Source organism: Coregonus lavaretus (assembly GCF_964263955.1).
Source record: "Coregonus lavaretus genome assembly, chromosome: 9".
Lineage (NCBI taxonomy): Eukaryota > Metazoa > Chordata > Actinopteri > Salmoniformes > Salmonidae > Coregonus > Coregonus lavaretus.
This window is the reverse complement of record NC_139996.1, coordinates 55,084,920-55,108,759: the sequence shown is the minus strand read 5'-3', so window position 1 is coordinate 55,108,759 and position 23,840 is coordinate 55,084,920. Positions and strand designations below refer to the sequence as shown.

Here is a 23,840-nt window from a genome sequence, read left to right as displayed (position 1 = left end):
CTGAATGCATTTCACAGGCTCATTTTGCACTCTTCCTGTCAATTGGCCATAAGAATGGAAAAAAAGGTGACTCTCTCTCAATGACTATAGTCATCCCTTGTGCTCCAGTTGCAGCGGGCAGCAGAGAGAACCTGGGAGTGGCGGCCCGCTGCCTGGCCTGTATAGCTGACGTGCTGGCCTGCATGGCCGGGGAGGGCCGAGGGGGGCTGAGGAGCGGGCCGGCTGCTAACCCCGCCTGGAGCCATGCCTTCTCCGTCCTGGAGCAGGGAGACCTGCTGGGTGGCGTCCAGGCCCTGGCCACCGAGAGAGCCAAATGGCTCAGCAGGTCAGACCCATACTGATACTATTAACTACTAACCCTCCATTAGTAGGGGCTGCTAACATATGCATGTTTGCACCATAATGCTTTCTCCCTGCAATATCAATTCCTTAAAAAGTCTGCGGTCAAGAAGTAAAGGAAACCAGGAATTATTATGAAACATGTCAGGAGTGACAGTATATGACTGCCCCCTGCAGGCCACACTTGCTGGTGCGTGCTGCACGGCACTATGAGGGGGCCGGGCAAGTGCTGCTACGACAGGCTGTGATGTCATCACAGAGATTTATCTCCATTGGTCAAGGCGAGGTTCCACCCCTTGGGGAATGGCAAGATGTGGAGTGTCCTGCCAGATTGGACCTTTCAGGTGAGTCAACGGCCCTGTTCAATTTCACCCCTTAGACCAGTGTTTCCAAAACTTTGTCCTCGGGACCCCAAGGGGTGCACTTAAAAAAATTATTTGAATTAGCTGTGCAGTGCTAGGGCAAAAACCAAAACGTGCAGCCCTTGGGGTCCTGAGGACTGAGTTTGGGAAACCCTGCCCTTTCCCCTAGCCAAACTCTAATGGCAAAGCTCTTTGGATGAGTTATCCGTACTCTTTTAAACCCAGACAATACCCCTAAAAACATACCCCCTAACTACATGCTATGGGATCATGGGGCCCCTTAGTTTAACATCTAATTTAATGGGCCTGGTCCTATATCAGTTTGTGTTCTCTTGCCACAAATCCCGTAGGAGTACTTCTCAAAATAGGCTCTATCCCACAGGTGGCTGGAGTGATACTCCGCCCATTGCCTTTGAACATGGTGGCGCAGTGGTCAACGTGGCGGTGAAGGTCGACGGGAGACGGCCCATTGGTGCCCGAGCTCGTCGCATCAAAGAGCCCCGTCTGCTATTGGTTAGTTCCAATGGAGTGCAGGACGATGCTGTCGCCATGGAGATAGTTTGCGAGAGGCTGGAGGATCTGAAAGACCACTGTGTGCCACATGCACCTGGTAAGAATTAAATGGGTTTTTATGTGCAGTGCCTTGCAAAAGTATTCATCCCCCCTTTGCGTTTTTCCTATTTTGTTGCATTACAACCTGTAATTTAAATGGATTTTATTTGGATTTAATTTAATGGACATATACAAAATAGTCCAAATTGGTGAAGTGTAATGAAAAAAATTCTAAAAAATAAATATCGCAAAAGTGGTGCGTGCATATGTATTCAACCCCCTTTGCTATGAAGCCCCTAAATAAGATCTGGTGCAACCAATTACCTTCAGAAGTCACATAATTAGTTAAATAAAGTCCACCTGTGTGCAATCTAAGTGTCACATGATCTCAGTATATATACACCTGTTCTGAAAAGCCCCAGAGTCTGCAACACCACTAAGCAAGGGGCACCACCAAGCAAGCGGCACCATGAAGACCAAGGAGCTCTCCAAACAGGTCAGGGACAAAGTTGTGAAGAAGTACAGATCAGGGTTGGTTTATAAAAAAATATCTGAAACTTAGAACATCCCACGGACCACCATTTAAATCCATTATTAAAAAATTGAAAGAATATGGCACCACAACAAACCTGCCAAGAGAGGGCCGCCCACTAAAACCCACGGACCAGGAAAGGAGGGCATTAATCAGAGAGGCAACAAAGAGACCAAAGATAACCCTGAAGGAGCTGCAAAGCTCCACAGCGGAGATTGGAGTATCTGTCCATAGGACCACTTTGAGCCGTACACTCCACAGAGCTGGGCTTTACGGAAGAGTGGCCAGAAAAAAGCCATTGCTTAAAGAAAAAAATAAGCAAACACGTTTGGTGTTCGCCAAAAGGCATGTGGGAGACTCCCCAAACATATGGAAGAAGGTACTCTGGTCAGATGAGACTAAAATTGAGCTTTTTGGCCATCAAGGAAAACGCTATGTCTGGCGCAAACCCAACACCTCTCATCACCCCGAGAACACCATCCCCACAGTGAAGCATGGTGGTGGCAGCATCATGCTGTGGGGATGTTTTTCATCGGCAGGGACTGGGAAACTAGTCAGAATTGAAGGAATGATGGATGGCGCTAAACACAGGGAAATTCTTGAGGGAAACCTGTTTTAGTCTTCCAGAGATTTGAGACTGGGACGGAGGTTCACCTTCCAGCAGGATAATGACCCTAAGCATACTGCTAAAGCAACACTCGAGTGGTTTAAGGGGAAACATTTAAATGTCTTGGAATGGCCTAGTCAAAGCCCAGACCTCAATCCAATTGAGAATCTGTGGTATGACTTAAAAATTGCTGTACACCAGCGGAACCCATCCATTCTTCAAGGAGCTGGAGCAGTTTTGCCTTGAAGAATGGGCAATAATCCCAGTGGCTAGATGTGCCAAGCTTATAGAGACATACCCCAAGAGACTTGCAGCTGCAATTGCTGCAAAGGGTGGCTCTACAAAGTAGGGGTGAATAGTTATGCACACTTGAAGTGTTCTGTTTTTTTGTCTTATTTCTTGTTTGTTTCACAATAAAAAATATATTGCATCTTCAAAGTGGTAGGCATGTTGTGTAAATCAAATGATACAAACTCCCAAAAAATCAATTTTAATTCCAGGTTGTAAGGCAACAAAATAGGAAAAATGCCAAGGGGGATGAATACTTTCGCAAACCACCGTATGTGGGCCGTGCTGATCAGTAAGTGTGTGTGTGGAGTCTTGTGTGGCATTTCCATGTATTGATTCTATATCCTTGTGCTGTTTGTTCACTGCTGTTGCGTGATCCAGTTTTTCTTTCCATTCATAAAGGCACATTTCTAGTAGAACTTGTCATGTTTGGTCACTTCCAGTTGCCTTTGATCGTAGTCCAGGTCATGCTTCTTGATCAAGAATGTAGTGGTAAAACTTGCAGCTGTCAATTTAAACACTAAATGCTCACCAATTTAAAAAGGAGAATTGATGTGTCTTTACGCTACACTACATCCCTGTTGGTCATATCTGGTCATCTGCTCCCCTCTGTGTGTGTGTGTCCCCCAGGTGCCCTGTTGAAGGCGGTGTGTGTGTGCAGCGGCCTGGTCACCTATCCCTCTCGGCAGTCCCTGGAGGAGCAGCTCTTGCAGCGCTGGGGCGGAGGGGTGGAGATCCACACCTGGTCCCTCCTGCCCCACGGTTCAGGACTGGGTAAGAAGAGCAATGGGTTGTGCTCATTAGGGCATGTAACGGAAAACATTTAGCAAGACGTGGGTTTTATAAACCGGAGAATGTTTTGTAACGGAATATGAAAATGTGTTTTTTTTTATGGGAGAGTCCAGGTAGTCCCTCCCTGTTTCAGTCCATTTTCCTCCATTTGTTGCCTAATGCACATGACCATGGGGCTTGGCAGTGTCAGTGTGTCATAACACATAAACCACCACATTGTCTCTTGTTGTGGTGCTACAGAAAAAGCAAAAAACACTACTTGGTCATCAACGCCAAGAATTGGGCTAGTCCCTGCACACATTCACCACTCACTCCTTCGTTCCCCTCACTTCACCTCCCCTCTCCCACTCTTTCTTTGTCTTTCTCCCCGCTATCTCTCTCACTGCGTATTGTTGCACCTGCAGGTACCAGTAGTATCTTGGCGGGAGCGGTGCTGGCAGCCGTCTACAGATGCACGGGGCGAACCTACGACACAGACTCCCTCATTCACGCTGTTCTCCACCTGGAGCAGATGCTGACCACTGGTGAGATCTCACTCACAACAACACATACACAGAATACCATTTGCACCTGTGTGGCAGAAGGGGCTATAAAGCTGAAGCATCTGTTTTAGAACGTTTTCTCACCACCAAATATAGTAGTGAGAGGAAGTCCAGTCATGGGTAGTGGGAACTAGGTGAAACTGGGCCGACATTCTGGTAATTTTCTCATCTATGAAACATCTGATCTCAATACATTTTTCTGTTCCCAAAACTAAAATCTGTTAAAAAACACAGTGCAATACGTTTTATAGATTTGACGCTTTGCCAAAGTTGTAAAAAAAATTGTGTTGTTTAGGAATGCAAGTTTGAATTGAGTTTGAGCACACGTGCACTTCACAGAGGTGGCGTTCCCTACCGGAAAATATGCAAATATACGCTACAATGCGCCAATAGGATCTCACTAGCTCGTGCTTGGCTTTGCTCACCTCCTTCCTTGTTCTGCCCACTATGCTTCATTTGCTCCTACTGTAAACGACACAGATGAACTGTCTTGGGTTAGTTATAAATATCTTTGGCTAAGCTGTTTGCTGGCTATGTGTGGAGCCATGTTGACATCATTCAATGCATTCTGAGTCACGTAAACATCTGTCAGACCAAAGATGTTATAGCAAAACGAGGTGAAGGGATGGTTCACTCGAACTTCCGGAAGTGAATGATGGTAGACAACACACCCCCTTCGTCTTTAACATGCATACTGCAAACAGACCCAACTCATCTTGTCAGCTCTTTGGTTGATGGAGAAAAACAACCATGGCGGCGCGCACAAACTACCCACCATCTTTCGACTTTTAGAAAGTGTTTCACTCAATTATTTTGATCACTGGTAAGCTCACCCTTGATGTGATGAAGTGTAAATATTAATTGTTATTCGCTCATTCATATTATGATTTCTATGAGCTGAGAGTTGGATAAATATGACCACTTGTGTTGGCTCACTCTTTACTCAGTTAGCGCTAGGACCAATGTAGCCTATATAACACAATGAGAATTGTGTTATGCTGTTGCTACTTCTGTCTGAACATTGCATCCAAAAATGAACTGCTTACATTGAGGACATAACATTGTAAAGACTGTGTTTATGCAAAATGTTTGTTTTGTTCACAGAGTGTGTGTGGCCAGCTCAAACACGGACTGTTGCGTCAATCGTAACTAGACGCTCTAATTAAGTGTTCTAATCACACCGGTTTGAGCGTACGCAGCAGGGACCACCCGTGTCAAAGGGTTTTAAATCGCTTTGGGTAAAAGCATCTGATAAATGGCATATTATATGTTATTTGTTATGATGCGCTCATTCTGTCTCCCTCTCTCTCCCTGTCTCCCTCCTTAGGTGGTGGTTGGCAGGACCAGGTCGGAGGCTTGGTGGGGGGAGTAAAGGTGGCGCGCTCCAAAGCCTGTCTTCCCCTCCGGGTGGAAGTGGAACGTCTCACTCTCTCAGAGGACTTTCTGCTCTCACTTCAACAGCACCTCCTGCTGGTCTACACCGGCAAGACACGGCTTGCACGAAACTTGCTGCAGGTTAGCCATCCAGCCTTACAGCACTTATTCAAAGCCAAAATGTTAAGAAAGGGGTTAACTATACCATTCATTGAAAAGTCTGACTTATATTGTAACTTATAAATCAGGCCTTTACTCTGTAATGAGTTTGAATTTCCACTGTAATAAATCCAACACTATGCTTTCTGACTCTGTGTACTAGAAAACTTTGTTAGTGCATTAGTCAAGTTTAGGGTTCAAAAGATAGTTTTAGGATTTAATGAGGTTCTGTAAAGTTCCTTTAATATATTTACACCAAGCATCCACACTTACTTCCTGTTTCTACAATAATATTTCTGACCACTTCCTGTTTACAGTGTACAGTTGTGGTAGAACACTTCCTCTCAGTGCTGCAGGCATTTTGTCATTTCACATGTACCATGTATTTACATTTACCATTTACTAGCACAAACCTTTCAAAATGACATGATCAAAACAGTACGTCAAATGCTACAGCTACTTAGAGGAAGGAGAGGAAGCAACTTTAGACTATTGAGATTTGTTTGAAGGATGTTGGGTGTCATCTCTAAAATGGCTGCCATGTTGTTGTGCAGGACACTGTGCGGCGCTGGTACAGCCGTGTGCCCTCCATCGTGGAGAACGCCGGGCAGCTAGTGGACAACGCAGAAGAGTGTGCCCTTGCATGTACAGAAGGTGAGAGAGAGAGAGGAATGGTGTTGATGCAGCTCTAAAAGTGACTCCCTGGTCCTTCAAACTGCTTATTTTAATTGGCTGATCTTGAGCTTGGTAGGTTATGGCAACTGCCATTGCTTGCCACTCCTAAATGACGCCCATGCCCACCCCACACCTTAATAAACACTTTGTTATATTTTGTCTCTTCTAGGGCTGTTACAGTGACCGTATTACTGCCACACCGGCTGTCACGAGTCATGACGACAGTCAAATTCAAAGTGACCGTTTAGTCACGCTAATTAGGCTTCTCCAAGCTCTGATGCTGCTGATGGTCATTAGTAGCCTACCAAACTTGCTAACTGCCTGGTACTCCACACTCTATTGTCCCTCTAATCACTCTGACATCAATGCAAATGTAATCGAAAATCGAATCAAACACTTCATGTGAGCCCATGACCTCATGTTGCGCAACATTTCTAAATGCTATGCAATTGCGTGAGAACAGAGTGATGGCCTCTACTAAAAAGAGGAGGATCCCATCAGCTTTCTATAGGCTAGGCCTACTATATTTATTTCTCAACTTTCCTAATATTAAGCACCTTGCTTATCTTTACAACAGGAGTATAGCCTACCTGACTGGCATGAAATTGAACCAAGTGGAAAACGTCCTCCATTCGCTATTTAAGTGCATAGATGACATGTATTTTTTTCTGCTGCCCCTGTTTCGAGACAGGTGCATGATAATGGTCCATTCTAAATCCAAACTAATTTCACACATATACAGATGTGGAAAAAATTAAGAGACCAATGCAAATTTTTCTTAAATCAGCATCTCTACATGTATGACAGCCATTCCATTCCAGTGTTTGTTGAATTCCAACACAGGCACACCTCATTCTACTGAATTAGGTACTGATTAGGTGATCACATGAACCAAATCTTATTTAACGAGGAAAAGTATTAAAACCACTGCTGTGGTCATCACTATCCTCCTGCAATAGGACCAGCTGGATGGCAAAAACAGTGCTAATAGTACCTCAAAAGTAATATTAATAAAAAAATAACTATTGACCATGCCAAAAGAGTTGAAAATGAATGTTTTGAGTGAGGAAAAGAAGGGTTCAATTCTGGCTTTACTGGCAGAGGGATACAGTGAGTGTCAAGTTGCTTCCATCCTTAAAATTTCAAAGACGGCGGTTCATAAGAACAAGGTCAAGCAGCAGACATTGGGGACAACAAAGCTACAGACCATCAGAGGGCGAAAACGACTCTCTACTGACCGGGATGACCACCAACTCATTCGAATGTCACTCAACAACCGTAAGATGACATCAAGTCACCTACAAAAATAATGGCAAACGGCAGCTGGGGTGAAGTGCACGGCGAGGACGGTTCGAAACAGGCTCCTAGGGGCAGGGCTGAAGTCATGCAAAGCTAGAAAAAAGCCCTTCATCAATGAGAAGCAAAGAAGAGACAGGCTGAGGTTTGCAAAAGACCATAAGGATTGGACCTTAGAGGACTGGAGTAAGGTCATCTTCTCTGATGAGTCCAATTTTCAGCTTTGCCCAACACCTGGTCGTCTAATGGTTAGACGGAGACCTGGAGAGGCCTACAAGCCACAGTGTCTCACACCCAGTGTGAAATTTGGTGGAGGATCGGTGATGATCTGGGGGTGCTTCAGCAAGGCTGGAATCGGGCAGATTTGTCTTTGTGAAGGACGCATGAATGAAGCCACGTACAAGGTTGTCCTGGAAGAAAACCTGCTTCCTTTTGCGCTGACATTGTTCCCCAACTCTGAGGATTGGTTTTTCCAGCAGGACAATGCGCCATGCCACACAGCCATGTCAATCAAAGCGTGGATGGAGGACCACCAGATCAAGACCCTGTCATGGCCAGCCCAATCTCCAGACCTGAACCCCATTGAAAACTTCTGGAATGTGATCAAGAGGAAGATGGATGGTCACAAGCCATCAAACAAAGCCGAGCTGCTTACATTTTTGCGCCAGGAGTGGCATAAAGTCACCCAACATCAATGTGAAAGACTGGTGGAGAGCATGCCAAGACGCATGAAAGCTGTGATTGAAAATCAGGGTTATTCCACCAAATATTGATTTCTGAACTCTTCCTAAGTTAAAACATTACTATTGTGTTGTTTAAAAATGAACATGAACTTATTTTCTTTGCATCTTTTTTGTTATTTTGACCAGTTGACATTTTCTGCAAATAAATGCTCTAAATTACAATATTATTATTTGGAATTTGGGAGAAATGTTGTCAGTAGTTTATAGAATAAAACAAAAATGTTATTTTTACCCAAACACATACCTATAAATAGTAAAACCAGAGAAACTGATAATTTTGCAGTGGCTCTTAATTTTTTCCGCAGCTGTATATTATTTAGTATATTTACATTTACATTTTAGTCATTTAGCAGACGCTCTTATCCAGAGCAACTTACAGTTAGTGAGTGCATACATTTTCATACTGGCCCCCCGTGGGAAATGAACCCACAACCCTGGCGTTACAAGCGCCATGCTCTACCAACTGAGCTACAGTGTGTGTGTGTATACAGTGCTATGAAAAAGTATTTGCCCCCTTTCTAATTTTCTCTACTTTTGCATATTTGTGATACTGAATGTTATCAGATCTTCAACCAAAACCTAATATCAGATAAAGGGAACATAAGTGAACAAATAACACAACAATTACATATTTATTTCATAAACAAAGTTATGCAACACCCAATTCCCCTGTGTGAAAAAGTAATTGCCCCCTTACACTCAATAACTGATTGTGCCACCTTTAGCTGCAATGACTCCAACCAAATGCTTCCTGTAGTTGTTGATCAGTCTCTCACGTCGCTGTGGAGGAATTTTGGCCCACTCTTCCATGCAGAACTGCTTTAACTCAGTGACGTGTGGGTTTTCAAGCATGAACTGCTCGTTTCAAGTCCTGCCACAACATCTCAATTGGGATTAGGTCTGGACTTTGACTAGGCCATTCCAAAACTTCAAATGTGTTGCTTTTTAGCAATTTTCATGTAGACTTGATTGTGTGTTTTGGATCATTGTCTTGCTGCATGACCCAGCTGCGCTTCAGCTTCAGCTCACAGACGGATGGTCTGACATTCTCCTGTAGAATTCTCTGATACAGAGCAGAATTCATGGTTCCTTCTTTTAAGGCCAGGCATTACTGGAACCATGTCGTCCAAAAGTTATACTTTTGAATCATCTGTCCATAGAATGTTCTTCCAAGAGTCTTGATGATCATCCAGGTGCTTTTTGGCAAACTTGAGTCAACTTTTTGGACGAGATGGGTCCCATTATGCCTTGCGAAAACCAAACACTGCATTCCACAGTAAGAACATCATACCAAAGGTCAAGCATGGTGGTGGTGGTGTGATGGTTTGGGGATGCTTTGCTGCCTCAGGACCTGGATGACTTGCCTTAATAGAAGGAACCATGAATTCTGCTCTGTATCAGAAAATTCTACAGGAGAATGTCAGACCATCCGTCTGTCAGCTGAAGCTGAAGCGCAGCTGGGTCATGCAGCAAGACAACGATCCAAAACACACAATCAAGTCTACATGAAAATTGCTAAAAAGCAACAAATTGGACGTTTTGGAATGGCCTAGTCAAAGTCCAGACCTAATCCCAATTGAGATGTTGTGGCAGGACTTGCATGAAACGAGCAGTTCATGCTTGAAAACCTACACGTCACTGAGTTAAAGCAGTTCTGCATGGAAGAGTGGGCCAAAATTCCTCCACAGCGACGTGAGAGACTGATCAACAACTACAGGAAGCATTTGGTTGGAGTCATTGCAGCTAAAGGTGGCACAACCAGTTATTGAGTGTAAGGGGGCAATTACTTTTTCACACAGGGGAATTGGGTGTTGCATAACTTTGTTTATGAAATAAATTAAATAAATATGTAATTGTTGTGTTATTTGTTCACTTATGTTCCCTTTATCAAATATTAGGTTTTGGTTGAAGATCTGATAACATTCAGTATCACAAATATGCAAAAGTAGAGAAAATTAGAAAGGGGGCAAATACTTTTTCATAGCACTGTATATGTAAGACAAGATTAAATCAAGAATAGTGTGATGTGTGTCAATATTAGCATATCACTTGTGAATGATATTATCACTTGTGAATGATGCCCTGCTTAAGGCAAACAGCGCATATTTTTTTTGCGACTTTTTCAAATCATAGTCGCACACCTCATGTAGTCTAGCTCACAGGCCTATATGTTTTGATAAGGTTTCCACTACAAGTGGCCAAATAACCTCTTAAAATGAAGCCCATTAATCCACTTTACAACGGGTGTAGAGCCTAAATGGCATACATATGCAGTGCGTGAGTTTCAAGTTTGGGGAAGATAATTCTCACCCTAAAAATGCACCTTTATAATAAAAGCAATACATGCATAATCGCATTTGTGGTTACTTTTGAGAATGGCGTTTTCCTGCTAATGGAACATTCACGCTTAGCCTACGGCCGTGTGCGCATTGCTGAGCTGATAATGTGAAGAAATAGCCTAATAGTTTATCAAAATTTTAAGCTACATGTTCTCATCTGTTGCGTCAGGCTCATTGCTTAAAACAGGTTTTTTGATGCTAGAGGTTGTATTAATTTGGGATCTATCGCATCCCACAACTGTCCCAGACTTGTTTGGAATATTTATTTATCGCACAGAATAGAGTAGCTCAACTTTTGTACTATGGGGGATAGTAGATTGACATAGGCTAGTGCTTTCGCTGTTCGTTAGGCCTACTCATCTTGTTGGCTGACGAAAAGTAAATGTGGACAGTCCTTCCAATATCTTCAATATGCGCCTCGGAATTGGAGTTGCGTCCCTGATGTGTCTGTCTTCACTTGTAGCCTGTGAGAAAGACCCGATCACGTGACGGAGAGCCATGTGAGTGAGAGGTGCTTCGGCACGCTGGTCACTGGCCGCAAAAGGAATTGATTTTTTTAGGGGGCTGGCCACCCCTCAGAGCCTGGTTCCTCTCTAGGTTTCTTCCTAGGTTTCTGCCTTTCTAGGGAGTTTGTCCTAGCCACCGTGCTTCTACATCGGCATTGCTTGCTGTTTGGGGTTTTAGGCTGGGTTTCTGTATAGCACTTTGTGACATCTGCTGATGTAAAAAGGGCTTTATAAATAACATTTGATTGATTTATAGCCACAAAAAGGGGATGCAGCCGGGAAATTCGAGGCATTATCAAGTGCTTGTCAAATTGTGAATGAGAGACTGATGAAGTGTGTACAGCCTGCGCAAAAAAACAAAGCAGAGTTTTCCTTTCATGCGACTCTTTTCAAATAATCATTGAGTCGCTCATGCAGCCTTAGAATGTATTAACAATCCCCTCTCATCTTCCGATCTCTCTTTCTAACTCCTTCCCTCCTGCCCTCCATCTCCCCCTAGGCTCTCTCCCTAGGCTGGGGGCTTGTCTGGAGCGTTACTGGGGCCAGAAGAAGGTGATGGCTCCGGGGTGTGAGCCGGCAGCGGTGCGGATCATGATGGATGCCCTGCGCCCGCTGGCCCTGGGACAGACGCTGGCGGGGGCGGGGGGAGGGGGCTTCCTCTACCTGCTGACCCGCCAGCCACAGCAGGGGGAGGTGGTGCGTCAGGTCCTCAACAACATACAAGTAAGTATATAGACGGGTGGAGATGTACTGAAAGGGTCAGGAATAGTTCAAATGAAGATGGGAGGGAATGAACAGGGCAAAGTTATATCAGTCCTATGTGTTTAAAACTTGAATTGAAAATGAAACCAAAAGAACCCATTTAAAAACAGAGTTCAGCTATGCTCAGCGTTTCAGCTGACATTGACTGTTTTTGTGTCACAGGGCCTCCGAGACTTCAGTGTCCATCTAGTTGAGCTGGACATGGACGGCATCTCACTGCTGAAGTCTTCCTGACACAGACAGACTTCTGGACCCTAAGCCATTTTTATACAAATGTATACAGTGGGGAAAAAAAGTATTTAGTCAGCCACCAATTGTGCAACTTCTCCCACTTACAAAGATGAGAGAGGCCTGTAATTTTCATCATAGGTACACGTCAACTATGACAGACAAATTGAGAATTTTTTTCTCCAGAAAATCACATTGTAGGATTTTTATTGAATTTATTTGCAAATTATGGTGGAAAATAAGTATTTGGTCACCTACAAACAAGCAAGATTTCTGGCTCTCACAGACCTGTAACTTCTTCTTTAAGAGGCTCCTCTGTCCTCCACTCGTTACCTGTATTAATGGCACCTGTTTGAACTTGTTATCAGTATAAAAGACACCTGTCCACAACCTCAAACAGTCACACTCCAAACTCCACTATGGCCAAGACCAAAGAGCTGTCAAAGGACACCAGAAACAAAAGTGTAGACCTGCACCAGGCTGGGAAGACTGAATCTGCAATAGGTAAGCAGCTTGGTTTGAAGAAATCAACTGTGGGCGCAATTATTAGGAAATGGAAGACATACAAGACCACTGATAATCTCCCTCGATCTGGTGCTCCACGCAAGATCTCACCCCGTGGGGTCAAAATGATCACAAGAACGGTGAGCAAAAATCCCAGAACCACACGGGGGGGCCTAGTGAATGACCTGCAGAGAGCTGGGACCAAAGTAACAAAGCCTACCATCAGTAACACACTACGCCGCCAGGGACTCAAATCCTGCAGTGCCAGACGTGTCCCCCTGCTTAAGCCAGTACATGTCCAGGCCCGTCTGAAGTTTGCTAGAGTGCATTTGGATGATCCAGAAGAGGATTGGGAGAATGTCATATGGTCAGATGAAACCAAAATAGAACTTTTTGGTAAAAACTCAACTCGTCGTGTTTGGAGGACAAAGAATGCTGAGTTGCATCCAAAGAACACCATACCTACTGTGAAGCATGGGGGTGGAAACATCATGCTTTGGGGCTGTTTTTCTGCAAAGGGACCAGGACGACTGACCCGTGTAAAGGAAAGAATGAATGGGGCCATGTATCGTGATATTTTGAGTGAAAACCTCCTTCCATCAGCAAGGGCATTGAAGATGCTGGGTCTTTCAGCATGACAATGATCCCAAACACACCGCCCGGGCAACGAAGTAGTGGCTTCGTAAGAAGCATTTCAAGGTCCTGGAGTGGCCTAGCCAGTCTCCAGATCTCAACCCCATAGAAAATCTTTGGAGGGAGTTGAAAGTCCGTGTTGCCCAGCGACAGCCCCAAAACATCACTGCTCTAGAGGAGATCTGCATGGAGGAATGGGCCAAAATAACAGCAACAGTGTGTGAAAACCTTGTGAAGACTTACAGAAAACGTTTGACCTGTGTCATTGCCAACAAAGGGTATATAACAAAGTATTGAGAAACTTTTGTTATTGACCAAATACTTATTTTCCACCATAATTTGCAAATAAATTCATAAAAAATCCTACAATGTGATTTTCTGGATTTCTTTTCCTCATTTTGTCTGTCATAGTTGCCGTGTACCTATGATGAAAATTACAGGCCTCTCTCATCTTTTTAAGTGGGAGAACTTGCACAATTGGTGGCTGACTAAATACTTTTTTCCCCCACTGTAACTACTGTTATGATATATTGGGGGAAGGTTAGTGTTAGGACATATCACAGGAGGTTGGTGGCACCATAATTGGGGAGGACGGGCTCATGGTAATGGCTGGAGCAGAATGAATGGAATGGTATTAAATACATCAAACACGTGATTTCCAGGTGTTTGATGCAATTCCATTCGCTCCCTTCCGGCGATTTATTATGAGCCGTTCTCCCCTCAGCAGCCTCCACTGGGACATATACACCTTTTAAACCGAAACGTTTTTCCACCAACTTCAGCATCCCGCCAACTTTTTGCCTACTTTTCTCTATATATGAAAGGTATTGCCGGCGACAAAGCCAATACTTTTATTTCCGCCAACCGACCTAGTCATGATTACGGTAAAGTTCTGCCTACGGCTTAGAATGAAATGTAGCCTTAATGCTGTGGCACCATTGGCCCTACTGCGCTCTTAATGGTTGCTAGACAGCTACGTGGTCCTCTGTAGCTCAGCTGGTAGAGCACGGCGCTTGTAACGCCAAGGTAGTGGGTTCGATCCCCGGGACCACCCATACACAAAAATGTATGCACGCATGACTGTAAGTCGCTTTGGATAAAAGCGTCTGCTAAATGGCATATTATTATTATTATTATTATTATTACTATCCTCCTGCCAGTTCTAAACTTCGCGAGGCATGTCACTTCACCCATCTCTTTGCATAGCCCACCACATGCACTATGTTCTTAACCACAACTGGATGAATCATAAATAATTATTGTGGGAATAAATATCACTGAATGATGGAAATATTGAAAGCAACAAATTGTGGCTTACTGAAACTCCCAAAGTCATCCAATTGTTTATAATAGGCCTACATTTTATTTGAGGTGAGTGCTGCTCATGATCATCTTGTCTAGTTGGCTCATTTATTAGCACTGATCATAACATTTTTACCAGTATGTTATGTAGCTTAACATGTGGATGATTTTGCTCTTCACTCGAGCATATAGGCAACTCCAAAAGCCCGCAGAGGTTGTGAAATAGGAACACGAGACTCCAATGCTTTTGAAAATATAGATTGCTATTATTTTCTATCGGTATCATGATGAAGATACTCTCAATGTAAGATCCTATGCCTGCTCCCTAACAAAGCAGAGTTAGGGTAGGAAAGAGATGAAACGTAGATTTTAAAAAGCATGGGGTTGCTTTGGGCTGTTTAAATATATCACTTTTGATATGACAACAGCTCCACATGTTGTATTCTTAGTCAACACAATGTATAGTAGGCTGTCTTTTTCTGTTTAATAAACAAAATAACTATTGATTTCATGTGCATGCTGCAGCCATATAGGCTGCACAGACCAGTAACACAATTAAAGTCAATATGTAATTCTATCCTTTTGAACATACATTTTATTAGTCTTGTGTTTCTTAGGATCTGCCTAAACAAATGAATAATGGATTTATTTTTTATGGTGTATATTCTCAATGGATTTATTTAAAAAGGACGCCCACCCACATCTGCACACCACTACTACCACTTGTCCCCGCCATGCGCATGGGAGTCATAAAAGGCATCCGCAGGCAATAATGTGGTAAAAATGGGCCTGTTTATAAGGGGGTCATATAAACATTGGGAGAAAAAAATTAGCAGGCAAAATACCTTAAATCCTATGTGAACGCAGTAATGGACACTGTCCAGGATACCCTTTCGCACTCCATCCCCCTAGATGGCAGCAACTGGGTCCAGGTGCTAAGCCTGGTTGATAAGCACACATTGGTGCTGCCAATTAGGGTGATCGTCAGTCAGTGTCCCAGCATGCAAGCCGTGAGGCTGCTGGTTCGTTTGGTGGCCATGAGGCCTTTCGTTTGCTTTTGAATCATTAGTTTGGACATGCCTGTTGGCGGTTTCCACTTTGTACATATGTGTTTCGTCACCATCTGAACAAATAATAATCTGCTTGGATGGCCAACCAAGAGGTCAAGAGACAGAGCTGGCACTGGACCAAGATAAGTTTGCTGTCTCCCTGCGCAACACCTAGGCACATGCGTTGATTTCTCACAAATGCACACATTCATTCATGTTACAGGACCCCTAGACAAAGAGTGCCACAATATCTGTAGGCTAGTTATGGGTTTCGTCACACTACTTACTGCTACTTTTCCATGCAACAAGATCACCAACACACTTGATCAAAATGTTTAATATGGTATATTGATTTTTGTGAGGTTTTATTGTAATTGTATGAGATATGGAATATTAATTTATAGAAGTCTTAGTGAAAGATTATCCCGAGTTGCATGTTGAATATAGGGGCCTCCTGGAAACAAGAAAATCTGTAATAAGAGCTTGTAGTCTGCCTTGATGTATTTGCAGTGTATAACAAAATTGTAAGGGAAATGAGGCATGAACATACCACTTGGAAGCAATTTTGTATTTGAGTGAAGATAAACCATCTGTTTGTTTGTTTGCGGTCAGACTAAAATACATTTGATACATGGAATCCTGCTCTGTGCAATACCTTGGGCAAACTTCAGCATGAATCTCTTAATTTCTTGACAAACATTGAATACAAAATACCCTTTTGACTCTACTGACAGAACATTACAGGCCAATGAGTAATGTAGTGGCACTCCAGATCAGTGCTAATGATGTGTGTGTGCACTTGATGTTCACCCTCGGGACTGGAGGAGTGAGTCTTTTCTCTTCCATCTTTTAGCCAATGTCTAAAATTGCTTCCTCTTCTTTCCCCCTTTCCTTAAAATGGCACTGACGTGAGACTTTTGTGGCTGATACCCTGGCAGTGTATCACTGAAGTCGCGTGAGCCACTTTATCAAGTGTTTACATTTCAGAGACTTATGTTGATTAGTAGAAAATGGGCACCCATCATTGATTTCTATGTCTTCATATTTGTGCAGATAAATGAGAGGAGTGGAAGTCACTTTAGAGTATCGAGAATTATGCACCCAAGGCCTCAGGTGTGGCCATTCTGGTGAAGGTCTCATTTTCCGGCCACCACTGACAATTGGTCACGGATCCGGCCCAGGCCGTCCAGCATGGTGTCCAGAGTCTCCTTGCTCAACTCCACTGTGACAGATGAGAGAGCGCCACTGCCCCCTAGACAGCTGGAGTCCTCCACCTGCAATAGCAACACAGTCACTTATACCCAGACCAAATTCAACAAGCCCTGAAATGGGTGCCAGTACTCATTTTGGGTGCAGGATATCCAATAATACTTCTGTGCTAATATTCTATGAGGTGCAGGAGCTCAAGCAGTAGAACATTTGAGGTGCCGGTACTCTGCTCCTGCCCAAGTCAAGCACTGGATGTAAGTGACAAAGTGCAGAAAATGGTGTCAATGGTAATATTATGTTGAGGAGGACACGTTTGTTGAGACCAGTGCATGGTGCACATTGGCATACCTTCATGTGCACCAGGCAGGTGGGCACAGCCATGCGACTGACCGAGTCAGATGCTGTCTTCATGTCCACTCTCCAGTCCATCTCCACTAGATGGGGCAGCGAAACTGGAGAACAGTCAACCAAAAGTTAAGCAGTGTCAGGGTTGGTACCTCTCTCTCACACACACACACACTCAATTTACCCACATTGGCATACAGGTCAATGCATAAATAAATATTCTGTCATTCAGTAACTGATATTTCAAAGAATAGAGCCTGGATATGCTTACTTTGATTACACAGAGCCTCATTTCTCCATGTGGGACTAAAAAAAATAAAAACATATCAGTAACCATACTTTCAAATATTTGACACCATTTCAGTTCACAAAATTGGACATGCACATTGTAGAACTATGAGAAAGTGGTCATTGGTAAGCATGGGAGGGATGGCTACAGACCTGTGCTCAAGCAGAATCTTGGTAATGAGGTTCTTGAGGCTGGGGTGGAATGACTTGGGGAATAGTACAAGGATCTGCTCGGGCGCTGTCAGGTTATGGAATAGGATGTGGTGAGAAAGGGTGTGCAGGGCTGCGACAAGCTGGAAGAGAAGAGAACAGGATCAATTGGTGTCCTCTCCCAGAGGACCGGTTTGACAAACACTGGTGGTTTTAGAGACACTGGTGTAGAGCAGGTGAGTCGTGTTGGTTGTTCTATACATTAGGCCTACATTCATATCAGCATTCTGTAGTAATATTGTAGCAAACGGTGACAGTACAACACCCTTTGCACATCTTGAACCCGGGTCGCTTTACTATGTACACGCTTCTTTGTCGCTGATGAGAATGAGTGAATGGCATCAGTGTTAGAATTCTAAAGCTGCAGTCTGTGTGCAGTGCACCCTGTTTTTCTCCTTGGTTGACGACTGATCTTGCAATTACTTTACTTTCTCACACTCACCTCCTTTGCCTCGATGGCAGATACAGACAGGGTCCCTGCTGTGCTTTCCGCGAGCCGCCGTGACTCGGGGGCTCCAGAAGGGAAACTGTCAGCACACAGCTGCCGCACCGCATCCTTTGATGGAGCCTTCTCACATTCATGGTAGTGAGTCGACATGAAAGGGATGAGAGACAGTCAGACGAGCACCGAATGATCTCACAGTGAACGCCTATAGGCTACAGAGGCACATTATGGGATAGGTCAGACTACACTTACAGTGGCGCGTATTCATGGGTGCCAAGGGAAGTCAGGCTTTCCCAAAAAATTGACCAAGGAAAAACAATTTATTTTGTCTCTGTGTTTCATAATTTTCCTTCAATTCGCAAGAGGCTCAATGTATTTCACCTGAGAAAGCATCCGAGCGAGCGAATAAGTGCCCCTCTGTCTCTTTAGCCCATTTATCTGATCCTGTCTGGTCAAAAAGAGTGATGTTGTTGCCGACCGAAGCCAGCAAGCATTTGGCCTCCCTTTTATATATTTTTTAAATCAAATAAGCCAATCAGCGTTGCGCTAAACTGAATGAGCTCAACTGTGAATGGTACTGGCCTACCAAAAAAAAAAAAAAGTGTCAAGGTAAGCCAGCTTGGATTTGGCTTCACACCAATCATCACAACAAAATCCAGACGTCATTGAATTGTTGTATTGTTCTCCGGTGGCTAGCTACAGTGCATTCGGAAAGTATTCAGTTTCCTGTTGGAAGGTGACCCTTTGGCCCAGTCAGAGGACCTGAGCGCTCTGGAGCAGGTTTTCATCTCTCTGTATTTTGCTTCGTTCATCTTTCCCTCGATCCTGACTAGTCTCCTAGTCTCTGCCGCTGAAAAACATCCCCACAGCATGATGCTGCCACCACGCTTCACCGTAGGGATGGTGACAGGTTTCCTCCAGACGTGACGCTTGGCATTCAGGCCAAAGAGTTCAATCTTGGTTTCATCAGACCAGAGAATCTTGTTTCTCATCCTCGGAGAGTCTTTAGGTGTCTTTTGGCAAACTCCAAACGTGCTGTCATGTGCCTCTTACTGAGGAGTGGATTCCATCTGGCCAATCTACCATAAAGGCCTGATTTGGTGGAGTGCTGCAGAGATGGTTGTCCTTCTGGAAGGTTCTCCCATCGGGTTCTTGGTCACCTCCCTGACCAAGGCCCTTCTCCCCCGATTGCTCAGTTGGCCGGGCGGCCAGCTCTAGGAAGAGTCTTGGTGGTTCCAAACTTTTTCCATTTAAGAATGATGGAGGCCACTGTGTTCTTAGGGAAAGTCAATGCTGCAGAAATGTTTTGGTACCCTTCCCCAGATCTGTTTCTCGACACAATCCTCTCTCGGAGCTCTACAGACAATTCCTTCGACCTCATTACTTGGTTTTTGCTCTGACATGCACTGTCAACTGTGGGTCCTTATATAGAAAGGTGTGTGCCTTTCCAAATCATGTCCAATCAATTGAATTTACCACAGGTGGACTCCAATCCAGTTGTAGAAACATCCATGGAAACAGGATGCACCTGAGCTCAATTTCGAGTCTCATAGCAAAGGGTCTGAATACTTATGTAAATAAGGTATTTGTTTTTTTAATGTGCAAACATCTCTAAAAACCTGTTTTCGCTTTGTCATTATGGGGTATTGTGTGTAGATTGAGGAACAATTTATTTGATCAATTTTGGAATGAGGCTAAGGTAACAAAATGTGGAGGAAGGTGTCTGACTACTTTCCGAATGCACTGTATTTAGCTTACGTTGATTGGAGAATCGTTTTTGGTGTCTTTTAATTGTTACTGTATTAGACTAAGCATAGGTGATTTGATGGTGCTGGAATAGTGGAGGCAGCTCCTATTTTCTTTGCGACTTATGGTAACTCTCCGTGGTTCTAAATCAATTGTAGTTTAGTAGTGTGAAATTGTCAAACATTAACTTGCTTGACCTTGCTGTAGCTCATGTAACTGTTTGTTACATGCAAGGAGCTGCCTCCACTATTCCAGCACCATTTCAACATGATCAAATCACCTACGCTTAGTCTAATACAGTGACAACTAAAAGATACCAAAAACAATTTAGTCCAATCAACGTAAGCTAAATATGAGTGTTCGTGCAAGTAGAAAAAACATGTTGACTCACCCTACTTGAAGAGAAACGCCAATGCCATCCTCTCTTTCATGTTGACGAAATGGTCTATGACTCTGTCATACAGTACGCTTTTATTTATTTTTTGTAATAGGCTACCTGGCTAAAATGCTTGCTCGCTAGCCTGACTTCCTTTCATGGGCAACAATGTGCCAGGCCAGCTAGTTAACATTAGCCTAGCTACTACATCTAGTTACATATTGAACTTGCATCCTCTCAGTACGGAGAATTAAGTAAAACCCACAAGTCCAAATCCCTATCTCCATCTGGAGGACATCAACACAATGAGATGCAACAATTCAATTCAGTCATTTGACATTTTGCTCTCATGTGATTGGTGTGAAGCCAAATCCCAAACTGGCTTCCCTTTATACTTTTTTGGTGTGCCAAGACCATTCATTCATCGCTAAGTTTAGCTCAATGCTGATTGGCTAATATTTTATACTTTTATTTTTATCAAGGGAGGCCAATGCACACTTGCTTCCCTTGCATTCAACGCTATAGACCCTTTTCCAGTACACGACCACTGACGTCACGCAACTCTTGGCTGCAGTAAGAAAGCCATCACCATCTGCGCCCATTCAACATAGCCTAGATTTAAGTTATTACTTCTAAACAAAATAACTTTTTGGGGTTCTAATACGCTTACAATTATGTTTTGAGTCTTGCTTGAACAGTCGTTAAGATTATATGGTTGTGATCTTTGCAAAATAACTATTTTGGATGCAGCAGTTGTTAGCTAGAATGCTAATGCTCGTTGACATAGGCTTTAGCAAAAGCTAGCCAAAGAGACATTTTACTGGTTGAAGTTTTAGTAAAAAAAAATAATGCAGTTGATTTACGATAATGACACAAACATTATAATAAGCAGGACATACATACTAGCCTTAAAATCCAATTATAATCCAAAAGTAGTGTGAAATGCACTCATAAGCAACATGTAAGAGGCTCTTTTTTGATTGTGTTCTAAAAGAAATCCCATGTTCTGCAACCAACTTGCGCGCTTCACCCTCGTGCTGCAATGTTTGCAAACACAACAAGGGGTCTATGGGCAGCAACAACTATTTTTGACCAGACAGCATCATATAGAACTAGATGGGCTACAGAGACGCTGTTTCGCTCGGTCAGATGCTTTCTCTGGTGAGAGACGAAATCAATTATTTTGTTTTCTTCTTGGTCAATGTTGTGGGGAATCCTGCCTTCCCTTGGCATCCATGAATACACGATACTGTTCCCGGGTGATTTTACTCACGCACCGCTACTGTAGACTTATCAGAGCCTATTTCATACTGCAAGCCAGCCATAATAATCAAACTAGTTAACGTTACGAAATGAACAAAAGCGACCGGCCAACGCATCAACATCGACTGATAAAACAAACAGAAGTCTAAGCAAATGAAGCCAACCCTTCGTTTTATGTGGTATCACACTAATAAATCCACCAAAGGCGACAAACCGTAGATAGCTTACCTTTAAAAGAATTTGCAAGGAAGAAAAATGTTCCTCTGAAATGGCAGCCATCTTGGCACGTGATGCAATGAAAAAACAGATAGAAATCGCTGCTAGAACAATGAGCCAGATATTTCACCGGATGTATAAACGTCAACCACCCAGTTGGTGATTCCACTCACTACCAAATATGGTGATGAGGAAGCCCAGTGGCCATCAGTGGGAGGAGATGGATTTTGGCTGATATTCTGCAAATGTTCTCATCGATGAAACATTTGATCTCCATATAGTTTTATGTTTCCAAAACTAGAATCTGTAGCAAACAGAGTGGACTTTGTTTTGTTGACTTTGCCAAAGCTTAAATTGCGTTGTTTTAGTTATTGTGCACTTCACTGAGTAGGCATTCCCTAACGGAAATATTAGAAAAAATGCTAGAACGCATCAATAGGATCTCACTAGCTCGTCCTTGGCTCCGCCCACTGATTAATTTGCTACCATTGGAAACGACAGGCTCTGGTCTATCTTGGGTTAGTTATACAAATCTTTGTGGAAATCTTTGTTTGAAAACATGCAGTGTGTCATGTGATCAAAGACTGGGTGCGAAAGGTTATTTTTGTTATTTGGTTTTTAAATGGCGGTTGGCAATCACAAGGTGAATTACACCCACCGAATGGACTTTTTACACTTTGTAATTTTTTTTAAAAATATATGTATACAGTGGTGTGAAAGTATTTTCCCCCTTCCTGATTTTTTTGTTTGCATGTTTGTCACTTAAATGTTTCAGATCAAACACATTTAAATATTAGTAAAAGATAACACAAAATGCAGTTTTGAAATGAAGGTTGTTATTATTAAGGGAAAACAAAATCCAAACCCACATGGCCCTGTGTGAAAAAGTGATTGCCCCCTACAACCTAATAACTGGTTGGGCCACCCTTACCAGCAACACTTTTGACCCACTCATCTTTGCAGAATTGTTGTAATTCAGCCACACTGGAGGGTTTGAGCATGAACTGCCTTTTTACGGTCATGCCACAGCATCTCAATAGGATTCAGGTCAGGACTTTAACTAGGCCACTCCAAAGTCTTCATTTTGTTTTTCTTCAGCCATTCAGAGGTGGACTTGCTGGTGTGTTTTGGATCATTGTCCTGCTGCAGAACCCAAGTTCACTTCAGCTTGAGGTCACGAACAGATGGCCGGACATTCTCCTTCAGGATTTTTTGGTAGACAGCAGAATTCATGGTTCCATTTATCACAGCAAGTCTTCCAGGTCCTGAAGCAGCAAAACAGGCCCAGACCATCACACTACCACCACCATATTTTACTGTTGGTATGATGTTCTTTTTCTGATATGCGGTGTTACTTTTACGCCAGATGTAATGGGGACACACACCTTCCAAAAAGTTCAACTTTTGTCTCGTCAGTCCACACAGTATTTTCCCAAAGGTCTTGGGGATCATCAAGATGTTTTCTGGCAAAAATGAGACGAGCCTTAATGTTCTTTTTGCTCAGCAGTGGTTTTCGTCTTGGAACTCTGCCATGCAGGCCATTTTTGCCCAGTCTCTTTCTTATGGTGGAGTCATGAACACTGACCTTAACTGAGGCAAATGAGGCCTGCAGCTCTTTGGATGTTGTTGTGGGGTCTTTTGTGACCTCTTGGATGAGTCGTCGCTGTGCTCTTGGGAACATTTTGGTCGGCCGGCCATTCCTGGGAAGGTTCACCACTGTTCCATGTTTTCGCCATTTGCGGATAATGGCTCTCACTGTGGTTCGCTGGCGTCCCAAAGCTTTACAAATGGCTTTATAACCTTTTCCAGACTGATGGATCTCAATTACTTTCTTTCTCATTTGTTCCTGAATTTCTTTGGATCTCGGCATGATGTCTAGCTTTTGAGGATCTTTTGGTCTACTTCACTTTGTCAGGCAGGTCCTATTTAAGTGATTCCTTGATTGAGAACAGGTCTGGCAGTAATCAGGCCTGGGTGTGGCTAGAGGAATTGAACTCAGGTGTGATAAACCACAGTTGAGTTGTGTTATAACAGTTGAAGTCGGAAGTTTACATACAATTAGGTTGGAGTCTTTAAAACTCGTTTTTCAATGACTCCACAAATGTCTTCTTAACGAACTATAGTTTTGGCAAGTCGGTTAGGACATCTACTTTGTGCC

At 43.4% G+C, this 23,840-nt stretch overlaps 2 protein-coding genes across 4 annotated transcripts in view; one reads left to right on the top strand and one right to left on the bottom strand.

Annotated features, from left to right (window-relative positions):
- Nucleotides 1-12,152, top strand: part of fcsk (fucose kinase) — a 45,731-nt gene extending 33,579 nt beyond the window's left edge. For both annotated transcript variants that reach the window (XM_084168474.1, XM_084168475.1), the window contains 9 exons: nucleotides 109-325; nucleotides 517-683; nucleotides 1,084-1,311; nucleotides 3,311-3,454; nucleotides 3,877-3,996; nucleotides 5,342-5,529; nucleotides 6,102-6,201; nucleotides 11,606-11,829; nucleotides 12,031-12,152. In XM_084168474.1, the coding sequence (XP_084024600.1) occupies nucleotides 109-325; nucleotides 517-683; nucleotides 1,084-1,311; nucleotides 3,311-3,454; nucleotides 3,877-3,996; nucleotides 5,342-5,529; nucleotides 6,102-6,201; nucleotides 11,606-11,829; nucleotides 12,031-12,102 (1,460 nt within the window). In that variant the 3' untranslated portion in view covers nucleotides 12,103-12,152. The remainder of the gene's footprint in view (nucleotides 1-108; nucleotides 326-516; nucleotides 684-1,083; nucleotides 1,312-3,310; nucleotides 3,455-3,876; nucleotides 3,997-5,341; nucleotides 5,530-6,101; nucleotides 6,202-11,605; nucleotides 11,830-12,030) is intronic.
- A 3,753-nt stretch (nucleotides 12,153-15,905) lies between these two features.
- On the bottom strand, nucleotides 15,906-21,764 carry commd9 (COMM domain containing 9). Of its 2 annotated transcripts, XM_084169382.1 has the most exons (6): nucleotides 21,695-21,764; nucleotides 18,079-18,204; nucleotides 17,580-17,719; nucleotides 17,410-17,444; nucleotides 17,142-17,245; nucleotides 15,906-16,858 (listed from the first exon to the last, which is right to left on the bottom strand). In XM_084169382.1, exons 1-6 carry the CDS (start codon nucleotides 21,743-21,745, stop codon nucleotides 16,721-16,723), a joined length of 594 nt encoding a protein of 197 aa, XP_084025508.1. In that variant the 5' UTR covers nucleotides 21,746-21,764; the 3' UTR covers nucleotides 15,906-16,720. The 2 variants fall into 2 exon arrangements, with proteins under 2 accessions (XP_084025508.1, XP_084025509.1); XM_084169383.1 differs by lacking the exon at nucleotides 18,079-18,204 and having other exon boundaries at nucleotides 21,695-21,763.
- Nucleotides 21,765-23,840: the final 2,076 nt, after the last annotated feature.